This window comes from Anolis carolinensis, chromosome 1, assembly GCF_035594765.1.
Source record: "Anolis carolinensis isolate JA03-04 chromosome 1, rAnoCar3.1.pri, whole genome shotgun sequence".
Classification (NCBI taxonomy): domain Eukaryota; kingdom Metazoa; phylum Chordata; class Lepidosauria; order Squamata; family Dactyloidae; genus Anolis; species Anolis carolinensis.
Window position 1 is genome coordinate 63,384,504 of NC_085841.1, and position 13,141 is coordinate 63,397,644.

The 13,141-nt window shown below is 40.9% G+C and overlaps 1 protein-coding gene across 3 annotated transcripts; it reads left to right on the forward strand.

Annotated features, from left to right (window-relative positions):
- Positions 1-67: 67 nt before the first annotated feature.
- On the forward strand, positions 68-12,230 carry urb2 (URB2 ribosome biogenesis homolog; the record flags this gene model as incomplete). Of its 3 annotated transcripts, none has more annotated exon segments than XM_062975675.1 (5): positions 68-318; positions 4,237-4,370; positions 4,937-5,113; positions 6,863-10,244; positions 12,076-12,230. In XM_062975675.1, coding segments are annotated over 4 exon segments (3,840 nt in total), but the record flags the coding sequence as incomplete, so codon positions are not given.
- Positions 12,231-13,141: the final 911 nt, after the last annotated feature.

Consider the following 13,141-nt stretch of genomic DNA (forward strand, 5'->3'; position numbering starts at 1 on the left):
GCAGGCGCGGTTGCCTCGACCAATAGCGAGGCTGCATTTTTTTCTTCTTCTCGGCGCTCGGCTAGGAATGCCTGCGTCACCCGCCGCTCGGCTTTTCTCCCTTCGGATCTTTTCGACTCGCTGGTTCGGGGAAAGGTTAGTTAGGCTGACAGAGCGGGAGCGAGAGAGAGACGGAAAGAGGCGCACGTGCGCGAAGGGGGCGGGGCAGGGCAGGGCTCAGCGCGTGGAGCCGAACCAGGAAGGAAGGCGGGAGGAAGCTGTCGCTGAGTGACCGAAGGGAGAAGCGCCGAGGACTAGAGAAGATCGCCCATCGCTCAGGTAGTCTGGTCCCGCCTGTTGCCTTTGTAAGATTTTGGACGAAAACTTCCAGGATGTCTTGTCGAAGGCCGGACTCACTGGGTTGCTGTGATTTTTCCGGGCTGTATGGCCATGTTCCAGAAGCATTCTCTCCTGAAGTTTCGCCTGCATCTATGTGTTGTGTTGCGAACTAAGCAAGTGAGGTTTATATATCTCTGGAATGTTCGGAGTGGGAGAAAGAACTCTTGACTGTTGGAGGCAAGTGTAGATGTTGCAACTAATCACCTTGATTAGCATTTAAAGGCCTTTCAGCTTCAAGGCCTGGCTGCTTCCTGCCTGGGGGAATCCTTTGTTGGGAGGTGATTAGCTGGCACTGATTGATTCATGTCTGGAATTCCCCTGTCTGCAGAATGTTGCTCTTCATTTACTGTCTGGATTTTAGAGTTTTTTAAATACTGGTAGCCAGATTTTGTTCATTTTCATGGTTTCCTCCTTTCTGTTGAAATTGTCCACATGCTTGTGGATTTCAATGTAGTCTGACATGGGAGTTGTTAGAGTGGTCCAGCATTTCTCTATTCTCAAATAATATGGTGTGTCCAAGTTGGTTCATCAAGTGCTCTGCTATGGCTGACTTTTCTGGTTGATATAGTCTGTAGTGCCTTTCATGTTCCTTGATTTGTGTTTGGGCAATGCTGCATTTGGTGGTTCCATGCCTGCATGGTGTACGGTAGACTCCTGTGGATGTGAGGGGATTCCTCATGTCCTTCACTGAACATGGCATTTGTTGGATTTTCTTTGGTGGATCTGTAAATAGTTGGTAGGTTGCGTTTCTTCATCAGCTTGCCTATGCGGTAAGTGGTTCCCTTGATGTATGGTAAGAACACCTTTCCTCTGGGTGGATCTTTGTCTTTACTCTCATGGCTTGTTCTTGGCCTTCCAGCTCTTCTTATGTCTGTGTTGGAGTATCCTTTGGCCTGTAGAGCTCAGTTTAGGTGGTTCAGTTCCCCTTGAAGGAGGTGGGGTTCACAGATTCTTTTTGCACAGTGTGTCAGGGCTTTAATTGTTTCTTTTTTGTCTTGAGTGATGGTTGGAGTTTTTATGTAGGTATTTATCGGTGTGTGTAGGTTTTCTGTAGACTGTGTGGCCCAATTGTTGATTTGATTTATGGATGACTAGGACATCTAGAAATGGCAGTTTTCCTTCATTTTCTTTTTTCATGGTGAATTGGATGTTTGGGTGGATGCTGCTGAGGTGGTCCAGGAACTTTTTTAGTTCTTCTTTTCCATGGCTCCAAATGGTGAAGGTGTCATCCACAAATCCAAAACATCTGGAGGGCTGAAGTTTGCCCATGCCTGGATGATAATGAACTTCTGTGGCTTTCTGCCCACTCCTTCAGATTCCTTTATGGAATAGTTTACTGGCTAGTCCAGGAAGCATGTCCTTCAATCTTTCCACATCGGTTAGATTAGGAAGGATGCATCCACACTGCAGAATTAATGCGGTTTGACACCACTTGAACTGCTATGGAATCCTGGGAGATGTAGTTTTGCAACATCTTAGGCCTTTTCTGCCAAGAAGTGTTGGTGCCTCACCAAGCTACATATTCCAGGAGTCCATAGCATTGAGCCACGGCAGTTAAACTGGTGTCAAACTGCATTAATTCTACAGCGTAGATGTGCCCATTCTGTTTCCAACCTAAGGAAAGCCTGTCGCTGAGTTTTCTTGGAAAGCTTTGTTCAGAGGCAGTTTGTGTTCAGGTCCAGCCTACTTGAGGAACTGCATCTCGTCCTATCAGCCCATATGAGCCCTCTCTCAGTCCCTTTACAAGTACAGTTGGAGGGAATGAGAGAGAGGGCCCGCAGCTCTGGAAGTCCATCCCCAAAGAAGGCTTGGTCCCCTCTTTATTGGCCTTTCGCTCCCAGGTGAAAACCTTTTTATGGACGCAGGTCTTCCCCGACAACATACAGTAGTAGTTATCTCTGCCAGACAAGGCTCATATGGCCAAAGATTTGGAGCTCTGAGACGTTTAGTTTAATGTTTTCACATGTTAAGACAATCCCAGTGGCCTGAGGTTCAGAGATTTTAATGCTAATGATATATGTAATTATTTTTATGCTGATTTATATTCATGTAGGTAAAGGTTTTCCCCTGACGTTAAGTCCAGTCATGTCAGACTCTGGGGGTTGGTGCTCATCTCCATTTCTAAGCCGAAGAGCCGGAGTTGTCCGTAGACACCTCCAAGGTCATGTGGCCGGCATGACTGCATGAGGCGCCATTATATTTATGTAATTGTGTTTTATTATACAATGTGTTAATTTATTGTCAATGGTTTTCTTTACTAAGTAGTTGTTTTCTGTTCTGTTTGCTGCTTTGAGTCCCATTTGTGGGAGAAAAGCGAGATAAAAGCAAATAATAACATTAATTTGTTTTTCTCTGAGGCAGAGAGTGCAACTCACCCTGTGGATTTCCAGGGCTAAGTAGGGATTCGATCCAGAGTTGTATTCCAGTGCACAAACTGCTTCCCCTAACTATTCACTTCAGATGTTGTTAATCTCACAATCTCCATATCACCAGTAAGTCTAACCAAAGGTGATATGTATTCCGTCATAAGTACTTACAAGTTCTGCTAATAAGTATTTATAATTGAACTCTACTGTTTTCAGTTGGATTTTCTGAATGTGAGATTAAGAACATGCAGTCTTTCACTGTGTGAAGTGTCCTCAGCAAAGTGCATTCTTTGTTATAGGGAGAGGAAGTTCAGGTTTCCTTTAATGGATAGGATCTTTTCACATTCCTCTTTATTTTTAGCAGCTACAGAAAGGATAGCTTTTTCTCCTATGTGATGATGGGGATGCCCTGTGTGTATAGCCAAAGGGCAGATCTGTATCAGCATTTCCACAATGATGTGAAGCTGACAGGAGAGTTTCTTAGCTTTGCTAGAATTATGCAGCAAGACCCAGTGAGAATTGGGAGCAGTTTCAGACCTGTCTGGAGCTGGGAATAGTTGGTATTCTCACCCAGCACAACTGATAGAAAGGAATTCATGAATGTTTTGCTTGTCTTGTGTTATGCTTTGAACAACAGCCTTGAAGGTTTCTGTGTAAGAATTCCTCATTCTCCCAATTCATCTTTAAATCAGAAACATGGAAAGACACATCTTGGATAATAAAAATGCTTTTCATTGCAGGAATATCCCCCCATCGTGATGCACTTTGTGTAGTGCAAGCTGTCGCATTATTACTCTTAACATATGCTCTTTGATGAAGGCATGGAAGTTATAGGCTGTTATAAGAAGGATATGAGGCTCAGATAATGAGCTAACCCTCAGTTGAACAGAGACTGCCATGTGTCCTTCTGGGATCAGCCTCTCTGAGGATTCCTATTTCTAAAAATTCCCATGTGCTTTTATGATTGAATGATCTCTGCCATGGCATAAGCTCAAGTCTATATTATAATCAACAAGGAGGAAAGTCTTTGAAATATACCTTTGTTATGTTAGAGCATTTACAAAGTTGTTATCTGCACCAATATGATGCTATATCTTTCTTTTTTGTTTTTTAATTTTAGGCAACCTTATCATTGCCTGGTTTAACTCCTTCATCATCTACACACAAATACCATTTTATAGCATAAAATGTGTATAGCATATCTTATGTATGGTACATTGTCTAGAGCTTCACCACAGAACCCTTTAAAGTTGATCAGCAGCTATATTTATTTTTGACTTAAAATTGCAGCATGTCTGCATATTGAGGTATAGCTTGCATAAGGCTACCTGAACTGGGAATTTTTTTCATTTACAGTGTTTTGTCTTAATTCTACATTAGTTTGTGGTTTCAGTGTAAAAATAGGGTGAATATAATAACAATTTCTTCTGTAATAAGAATAATTTTTGGCACAATGTGAATTTATATGATCTTACTTTTTTTTTAAAAAAAGATACCTCCATGGCAGCAATTTACTCGGGTATTCACCTGAAGCTGAAAAGTCCAAAGACATCTTGGGAGGACAAGCTTAAGTTGGCTCAGTTTGCATGGATCTCTCATCAGTGTTTTCTTCCTAACAAAGAACAAGTAAAGTATTTTCCCAAGTATTTTCTCCTGTATGGTTTTCCTTCTGTCATACCCTTCCCCACCCATTTTTGCTCTAAAAATAACCAATAATATTCCACAAAAAAACCATGGGGTCTAGTTATGGGGCATTTTTAGAGTATATGAAATATGACTGTAGTAGTAGGGCTAGTAGGAGGTTAAACAGTTTCTATTGCTCTCCAAAAACTGAGCTTTGAGGAGCATTTTTGTGTATCAAAAATTCTGGGAATTTTTTTAAGGAATGTGAATATGAGATTTTGCAGAAAAAGCCTCAGTGAAGGTTCTGTTTATTCACTATTATGCACTTCCAGTAACAATTCCATCCCAGACTCAAAGGCACTTGCATACAGTTTTTAATGGGCCACTGCTCTAGACAATCCATAGAGAAAGCTCTACTTGGCTTTAGCAATAGAAATAGAAAGCTCTACTTGGCTTTAGCATTTTGTGCCTGCATGTTTTGTTTCTATGTCCCATGTTCCCTCACACCTGTCCCTAAAAGATCTCAAATTGTTGTCATTAATCGGTCTATTCATCTTTTGGGAACACAGGTCTTACTAGATTGGGTGAGTCACACCTTGGTTTCATTTTACAACAAGAAACTTGAATTGCCAGATGAAATTACTGAGAAGCTTTGGGTGTACTTGGACAGCATTCTTCATAGCAGAAAACTGCAGGGCCTTTTCAAGGATGGAAAAGCCATAACTCTCCGTTTCTCAATTGCACAGGTAACTTGGTGTTTGGTATGCGAGTATTAATGGGACCATTTCATCCTCTAAGTCTATCAATACTAAATCTTACTCTCCTCACCCTTCTGTGATCATGATTTCCAAACACAGACATAATGCTTAGGTAATCTTATTCATGTCTGCCATGTTCTTTTATGACCCCGCAGATGCGTACACTGTTGTGTTTTGTGAAGTGAGGGATCATGACATATATAGGCTCCTAATCCTTTCTTTGATGCCCTTGGTGTATCCTTCCCTGAGAGGTCTGATTGATACCAGCACATTATTTTTTTAAGTACATCTGCCATTTAGAGACAGTTGTGGTGGCAGCCATGTCCTGATTCAAAGCCTTCAGAATGAATGTCTTTGCCTGTCAACAGGAGTAGAGCAAAGAAGGGGCCCTTCTGGACTCCTATCAGAAGAAGCCAGACCTTCCTGTGTTTTATGTCATATAGGGTTTTATCTGTCTTAACCAATACATTGAATTTTGACTGATAGCAAGTACAGGTATTACGACAAGGGATTTCTGAGCTCCTTGTAAAGCAGTGGTTCTCAACCTGTGGGTCCTCAGATGCTTTGGCCTTCAACTCCCAGAAATTCTAACAGCTGGTAAACTGGCTGGGATTTCTGGGAGATGTAGGCCAAAGCACCTGGGGACTCACAGGTTGAGAACCACTTCTGTAAAGGGTTCTATACAACACTCTAGTTGTATCATCTTGAACCTCGTTGAAGTGACCCAATACTTTCCAAAGGCAGCCCCACATAGACTAATTTTCAGTGATCCAAATAAGATGTAATCAAAGTATGTGCCACTTTGGCTTTAATTCTATTGCTCAAGGAGGAAAAGAAATAGAATTTACATGTAGTGACTTGGCCCATAGTAAATAATCTAAAATACATGGTTTTAGCTGCACAAGAAGACACTGTTTTTTTTTTGGGGGGGTTTTAAAAAAAAAACCAGACTGATTTAGGGAACTAACAATTCTTTTTTCACAATATTCCAGATGCTGTATATGTGCGCATTAACTACTATAGTTTTGTTCTTTCCTGTAAAGTCATTCTGGAGGGCATCACTTCAAGTAGCACTGTTTTAGCAGTACTTAAATTATTTCATGTGGGGGATCGTAAAGATCTCCCCCTTCCCTCATATGTCAGAGACTAGCACCACATCTGCACTCATTGGCTAAAATTCTTTCTTTATGGTAAACTTGCCTGCTTTGAATAACATTAGTTTATAACAGGGATGTCAAACTCATTTTCATTGAGGGCCTCATCAGGGTTATGGTTTCCTTCAAAGGGCCATTGAATCCATGGATAGAGAATCCATGGATACAGGTTGGTGCTCTTTAGTTTTTACCCAGTTTGGACCCCCAAATGTTATTGAATGACAACTCACATCACTTTTGATTATCCAACAGCACTTGTGGCTCCGAGGTTGGGAAACAGTTAAAGGGCATTTTAGAGTCAGACATAATATCTACAAGTCTTGCATCTAAATTCAAACGCACTCTCCTGACTAAACAGAACAAACAGCAACCTTCAAGATATATCACAACTCCCATCAGCTCTAGTCATGATGCCTAATGATAAGGACTATCATTGTAGAGCAGCATCTGGAAGGCTACATAAAATGTCATGGCGGGCCAGATTTAGCTCACAGGTCTTGGGTTTGACATATGTGGTTTAGAATATAATTTCTATCTAGAATGTTGATTGTTAACTTTCTTTTGTTTTTTCTTTACTTTTCAGGTTATTAATGAAAGGCTTTCTATTTTTTACACTCAAAAAAAGTTGAAGAACCTTAGCACATTGCTAAGTTGTTGTAGTGGCATCCTTTCCTCATCTCCTCTCTCAATAGTTTATACTACAAAATTTGAGCTACTGGTGGATCTTCTGAGTAAGTTGTCCAACATAGCATGTCAGCAGTTTTTATCAGAAGACATTGTGTCCTCCCAGCTGTTTGAAGTCCTTCTACTGACATTTGGGCAATATCTTCTAGCCCAGAAGCAGCAGGCCAATGCAAATCGTGTATTTGGACAAGTGACTAAGCGCCTGTTCCAACCATGTTTGCTCCTGAGACATTTGCTCACAACTGGGGTGCAGCCGCGGACAAATGATGATGGTCATACACAGCAACATCTGGGTAGAGAGATCCGGAACCATGTAGAGGCCTTGTTGCGAGTTGCTGTTTTTCCACCAGAGCTCCTGCAGTCCTACACAGAAGAGTTGGTGCCAGAGAAGGACTCTCATAACATCAAAAAAGGGGGCTTGAAGCATCTGCTGTTGCCAGTCAACACAATCCAGTCTACATTAGCGGATCCTAATATTTGTCAACCCACAATTCATGGGAAAGTAGTTGCAAATTCAGTGCCTTTGCTTTTTAAGCTCTTTTTAGAATCTTATAACAAAACTGAGAACCATCTTCTTTGTTTTCATTTGCTCACCAAACTTTTTCAGTGCCTTAAGATTTCCCATCTGCAGGGAGATCATTGGAACAATGCACTTTCTTCAGCAGAATGGAGTTCAGATCTCCTTGCCATGGAACAGCTTCTACATTTGGTACTAAGTAGCAACATCTATAATGTTGCCGCTGATAGGATTCGGCACAAGGAAGTCCAGTTCCATTTTTACCAACAATTGGCACAGTTACTGGTGAATCATCCACATGCTGCCATCCCTGCCTGGTTTAGGTGCCTCAATGCTTTGATCTCTTTAAATCATTTGATTGTAGAACCCGATTTGGATGACTTACTGGCCTCGGCTTGGATTGATGCGGAGGTCTCTGAGCCACGTACAAAAAAGGCCCAGGAGTCTCTCGTTGGTGCTCTTTTCCACTCTTACACCAAGTTGCGGCAGTTCCAAAAACTTTTTGAAGAGGTCCTCGATGTGGTGTGTCGTCCAGCTGCTGAAGAATTAAGGCTCCCGATTCTGCCTGCTGGCATCAAGAACAAGTTGTGTGAGTGCTTGCAGGATCTACCACCCAGTCAAATACTGGATGTCATATCTCTCATATTGGAGAAGTGTCGTACTGTCATTATTCCTGATCTCAGAGGTGATTCTGACATGGCCTTGAAGCTTCATTCTATGAGCACACTTCTGCATTCTGTTCTTTTCCATATGACGAGCTTGGATGATTCCACTCCATTACCTATTGTGCGTCGGACTCAGAGTTTGTTGGAGACAGTGCAGACGGAGGTCATCCAGGTTTTGTTCAATCTGCTCAAGAATGTCCATACAGAAAAAGCAAAACTGGAAGTTTGGGCAGAGAAAGTTGGTGACTCATTGCTTCTCCTTGCTTGCACTTGGGTAGCAACTGATACACTTTTTGAGTTGAATTGCAGACATTATATTTCTCCCCTTGCCAAAGCAAACTTTACCCTTGCTGATTCCACTGTAGATATCTTGGATTTTTCAACCATTCTTCCTGGGCTGGATGTAAAGTCTTGGAAGAAGATTACCAAACTTCTAAGTTGTGTCTGCTCCACAAGTAGATATTGCACAGAATGGCTGATGCTCCAAAAAATGAAGAACATATTGATGCACACCGCCTATAATGCTGAGCCATCACATGAGATTTTGCAGCATGCTAGTGCTTTCATCCTGGAGTCTGGACAGCCTTTCTTCAGTGGAGAGGAGGCTGAGCCTTGGGATGGCAGCGCAGGCTCCATAAATTGTCTCTCTTATCCTACTGCACATTGGCATCTTGTAGTTTCCAATCTTCCAGTTTTGTTTCCTTACCTTTCTCTGAGCAACACACAGTATGTTGCAGGTATGCTTCTGAAGACCTTGTTAGTGAACAAAATGCAGATGTCATCAGATGACGAGAGTTCCTTCATCACAATTGAGAAGGTGTCCAAAGACTTGCTGTGCAGTTCTCTTCTTCCAGAAATGTGTGTGCTGCACTCCTCTTTCTTCAGCCATATCATTCAGCATTCTGCTGGAGTGCTCTTGCCTGTAGGACAAAGTATTGTCAACCAGCCTATTCAACAGCTGTCTGCAGAAAATATCCCATGGTGTGATAGTCCCCCTTCCAGCCAGATTGTTAGTACAGGGCCTAGTTATGACCCTTCTGTGTGCTGGGCAGCAATGGAGAAAGTTGCTCAGAATATACTATCACTAGTGAAGAAGAGATCTTTCATTAATTTGGAAGAAGACCACATTGAAAGGCTTTTGGATTTACTAGAGATAATTTCAGCATTGCATTTAGATAGCCTTTTCCCTCTGGACCACACACGGTGCTTCCTTTTGCTGGTCTCCTTGGCTGTCAATACCAGAGCAGCTTGCAGTGAAACTTTGTCTTTGAAGTTCTTGACAACCTGCTTTCATCTCCTAGCACAGCTGCAGACCAGCAGAAATGCAAACTCATCCTTTAAGGTTTTCTATGCTAGTGATGTTCTTGAAGCTATTCTGACCTCTATGTTTGCAGCCTGTGAGACCTTTTCCAGCATATTTAAGACCAGTGAATGGGATGAATTTCTTCACAGCATCCAAACCTTTTTGGAATACTATCTTCAGCTCATGTTTGAAAGAAGGCGAAGTGTGAAACTAAACCTGGAAAAGTTCATGTCATTCTTAGCAACTTGCCAGCCATATGCAACCAACATCAAACACTCCAAATGTTGGAGTCCTGCAGCTGACCAGCTTCTTCTAGTGGCCCTGACTGCTCAGTGTCATACTCTAACTTTACACCTCCAGCAGCAGCATGGGAAGCCCCAGGTATTGGAAACACGACTCAATTTGCTTGAACAAGCAATACAGCAGACGATGGCCACCATTGTGCTCTGCCTTCAGAATAACCCCAGAGGCCAACCTTTGCCTGTTACATTCATACCATGCATTACGACCCTCCTGAAAGCAGATTCCTCCTATGTGCATTTGGTAAGCCTTGTGCCTGGGGAGAGTGAGTCGGAAAGTCCAGTGAAGCCAGACAAAGCCCAGAAGCTTTCTCACAGTGAACTGTACAAGCAGTTTTATGTTCAAATATTAAAAGAACTTGATTTGGCAAGTGGCAATGTCCAGTTCCTTCACTCTTCACTTCAGTTCTTAACTGTTTTCTGCTCCATGCCAGAGATGTATTCTGCACAAGTTACTCCTGTTGCTGTATTTCACTCTATCAGAAAATTACTATTGGGTAAGTAACTTTAATATTTTGTAGTCTTTCATTCCTGGATTAAATACAGAACTGTGGTGGCACATCTAATAAATTATGGCAAGCAGTGGCTAGTAGTGATTTATATCAGCATAGGTGATTACTGCATATTGATGGTTGGTTGGATAAATAAATGGTTTCCATTAGCAGATCTTAATGATTTGTCTTCTGTAGGAAAGATCCAAGTAAGTTTTTCTATGACTGATTTGTCTCAAAAACCAACATGTCCTATCACAGGCAGCAAATTATGTCCGCTAATGCTAAAACTCAGAGAAATCTGGAAATACTTGAACTTGCCTTTTCTAAAACAAAGTCAGGTCCTGCCCCTTATGATATTGATGCAGCAGTGAATAAATATGTGATTTCAAATGAAATTGCGCTGAAGTTAAAATGTGGTAAGGTTTTTCAGTAGAAAGGTAGTTGTATCTCTTCAGTAAGGTTAACATTTAGTGTTTGCCCTCTTCTTTTATAAATCATATTCTCCAAAATAGATATTTTCTGTCTCTTACCTCTTTTGTCAACTAAAATGTTGACGTCAGTTTTTCCGTGTCACAAGGAAATTAAGCCATTTTAAGTAACTAAATGAAAATAATTATTGGTCTATTTTACTAAAATAAAGCTAGCTACAAAATTTTAATTTTGTTGTTGTTTATTTATTTGTTTCATATCAATACATTGTTGTTAAGACAGCCAGCTTTTACAACTTACAAGAATTTCCCAACTTTTAAAAAAATTTAAATAACTGGTAGCTATGGACCACAGCAGTTCTCAGTTGACTCCTCACACAACCTCCTGAATTATGAAAATATTATTTTCCTATTACTGTTGAGCCTGTAGAATATTTCTTCCAGTTTCCCTAGAGCTTGTAAAGTTTTGTTCTTTCCAACTTCACTTTATTGTATAAAATTGCAGTAATATGAATGAATGAATGAAAACTTTATTTATAGCCTGCCCTATCTCCTCGAAGGGACTCAGGGTGGCTCACAACAAAATAAATAACGACAAGCATTAAATGCTGTCAGCAGTACATAAAACAGGTTTAAAAAATCAATAAATTATACAAACAACATGAATAAGCAAGACTATACATAGCACAAGCAACATAATTATAAACATTAAATCCTTAAAATTCCATTAAAATTTTCTAAAATTTGGCTAAAATAGTTGGGAGGGTGATGGTGAACTGCGAATTGACAGGTAGTAGCAACTAGGCGAGGGTGCATGTAGATGCACTTAATCCTTCTCCTCTCCATAAGCTAAATTGCAAATATGTGTTTTCAATAGTTTTTTGAAGGAGAGGAGGTCATTTTTAATACTTTAGGGAGGGAGTTCCAGAGGTGTGGAGCGATCACGGAGTACTAGTTAAGGATAATTGTCTGAACTAAAACTATAGGAGATTTAAAAATCAATTACATATTGCAGGAGAAATGGAACCATACATTCCTTTCCAATATATAGGGTTCTAAAATGAATTAGGCTTCTGTTTTAAAAGCAGGTCCTTATGTTGTTTGGTGGAAAAAATTTTCCCTGACTTTTCTCTGCCACTCTCTATCTCTCTGTGTATATGTGTAAGTACATCAGTGCAGTATTTTAAGGTAGGTAGCCTCCCTTTTGCTTATATGTGTTTGAAAAGCTTTGAGATTTATACATACATTTTCCTCTTAAAATGATTCAGTATCCAACCAAAATTAAGGTGCTGCCAAGATATTTACCTGAAAGTCTTCAAATTCTTCACTGAATGTTACCTAGAATTTCTGAGATTTGGATGATTTAAACACTTCTAGTAATAGGTTTTTTTAAAAAACAATTTCAGGTCCTGGAATCCAGTTTATTCAAGATCTAGAAGTCCAACTGACAGAACTGATGACCCAGTTGATGGAGAAGTGTACTACTGACAACTTTTGTACTATTTTGAGGCTCTTGCTTGAAGATCTAGACATTAGCAACATTTGGAAACAAAATTCTAAAGTAGGAGGATTTATATTATTTAACTTACCTTACAAACCTCTTCTATGAGTTAATGATTTACTCCTTTACTATGTGCTGCTGTCCATGTTGCCATCTTTCTTTCCTCTTGCTCAAAGTCACAACCTGTAACTTTGAGCTTTATTTATGTGGATGTACAGTGGGGGGGAAAGTATTTAGTCAGAAACCAATTGTACAAGTTCTCCCACTTAAAAAGATGAGAGAGGCCTGTAATTGACATCATAGGTAGACGTCAACTATGAGAGACAACATGAGAAAATACATCCAGAAAATCACATTGTCTGATTTTTCACGAATTTATTTGCAAATTATGGTGGAAAGTAAGCATTTGGTCACCTACAAACAAGCAAGATTTCTGGGTCTCACAGACCTGTAACTTCTTCTGTAAGAGGCTCCTCTGTCCTCAATTACCTGTAGTAATGGCACCTATTTGAACTTGTTATCAGTATAAAAGACACCTGTCCACAACCTCAAGCAGTCACACTCCAAACTCCACTATGGTGAAGACCAAAGAGCTGTCCAAGAACACCAGAAACAAAATTGTAGCCCTGTACCAGACTGGGAAGACTGAATCTGCAATAGGTAAGCAGCTTGGTGTGAAGAAATCAACTGTGGGAGCAATAATTAGAAAATGGGAGACACAAGACCACTGATAATCTTCCTCAATCTGGGACTCCACGCAAGAGCTCACCTCTTGGAGTCAAAATGATCATGAGAACAGTGAGCAAAAATCCCAGAACCACACGGGGGAACCTAGTGAATGACCTGCAGAGAGCTGGAACCTATGTAACAAGGGCTACCATGAGTAACACACTACGCTGCCAGGGACTCAGATCCTGCAGTGCCAGACGTGTCCCCCTGCTTAAGCCAGTACATGTCCGGGCCCGACTGAA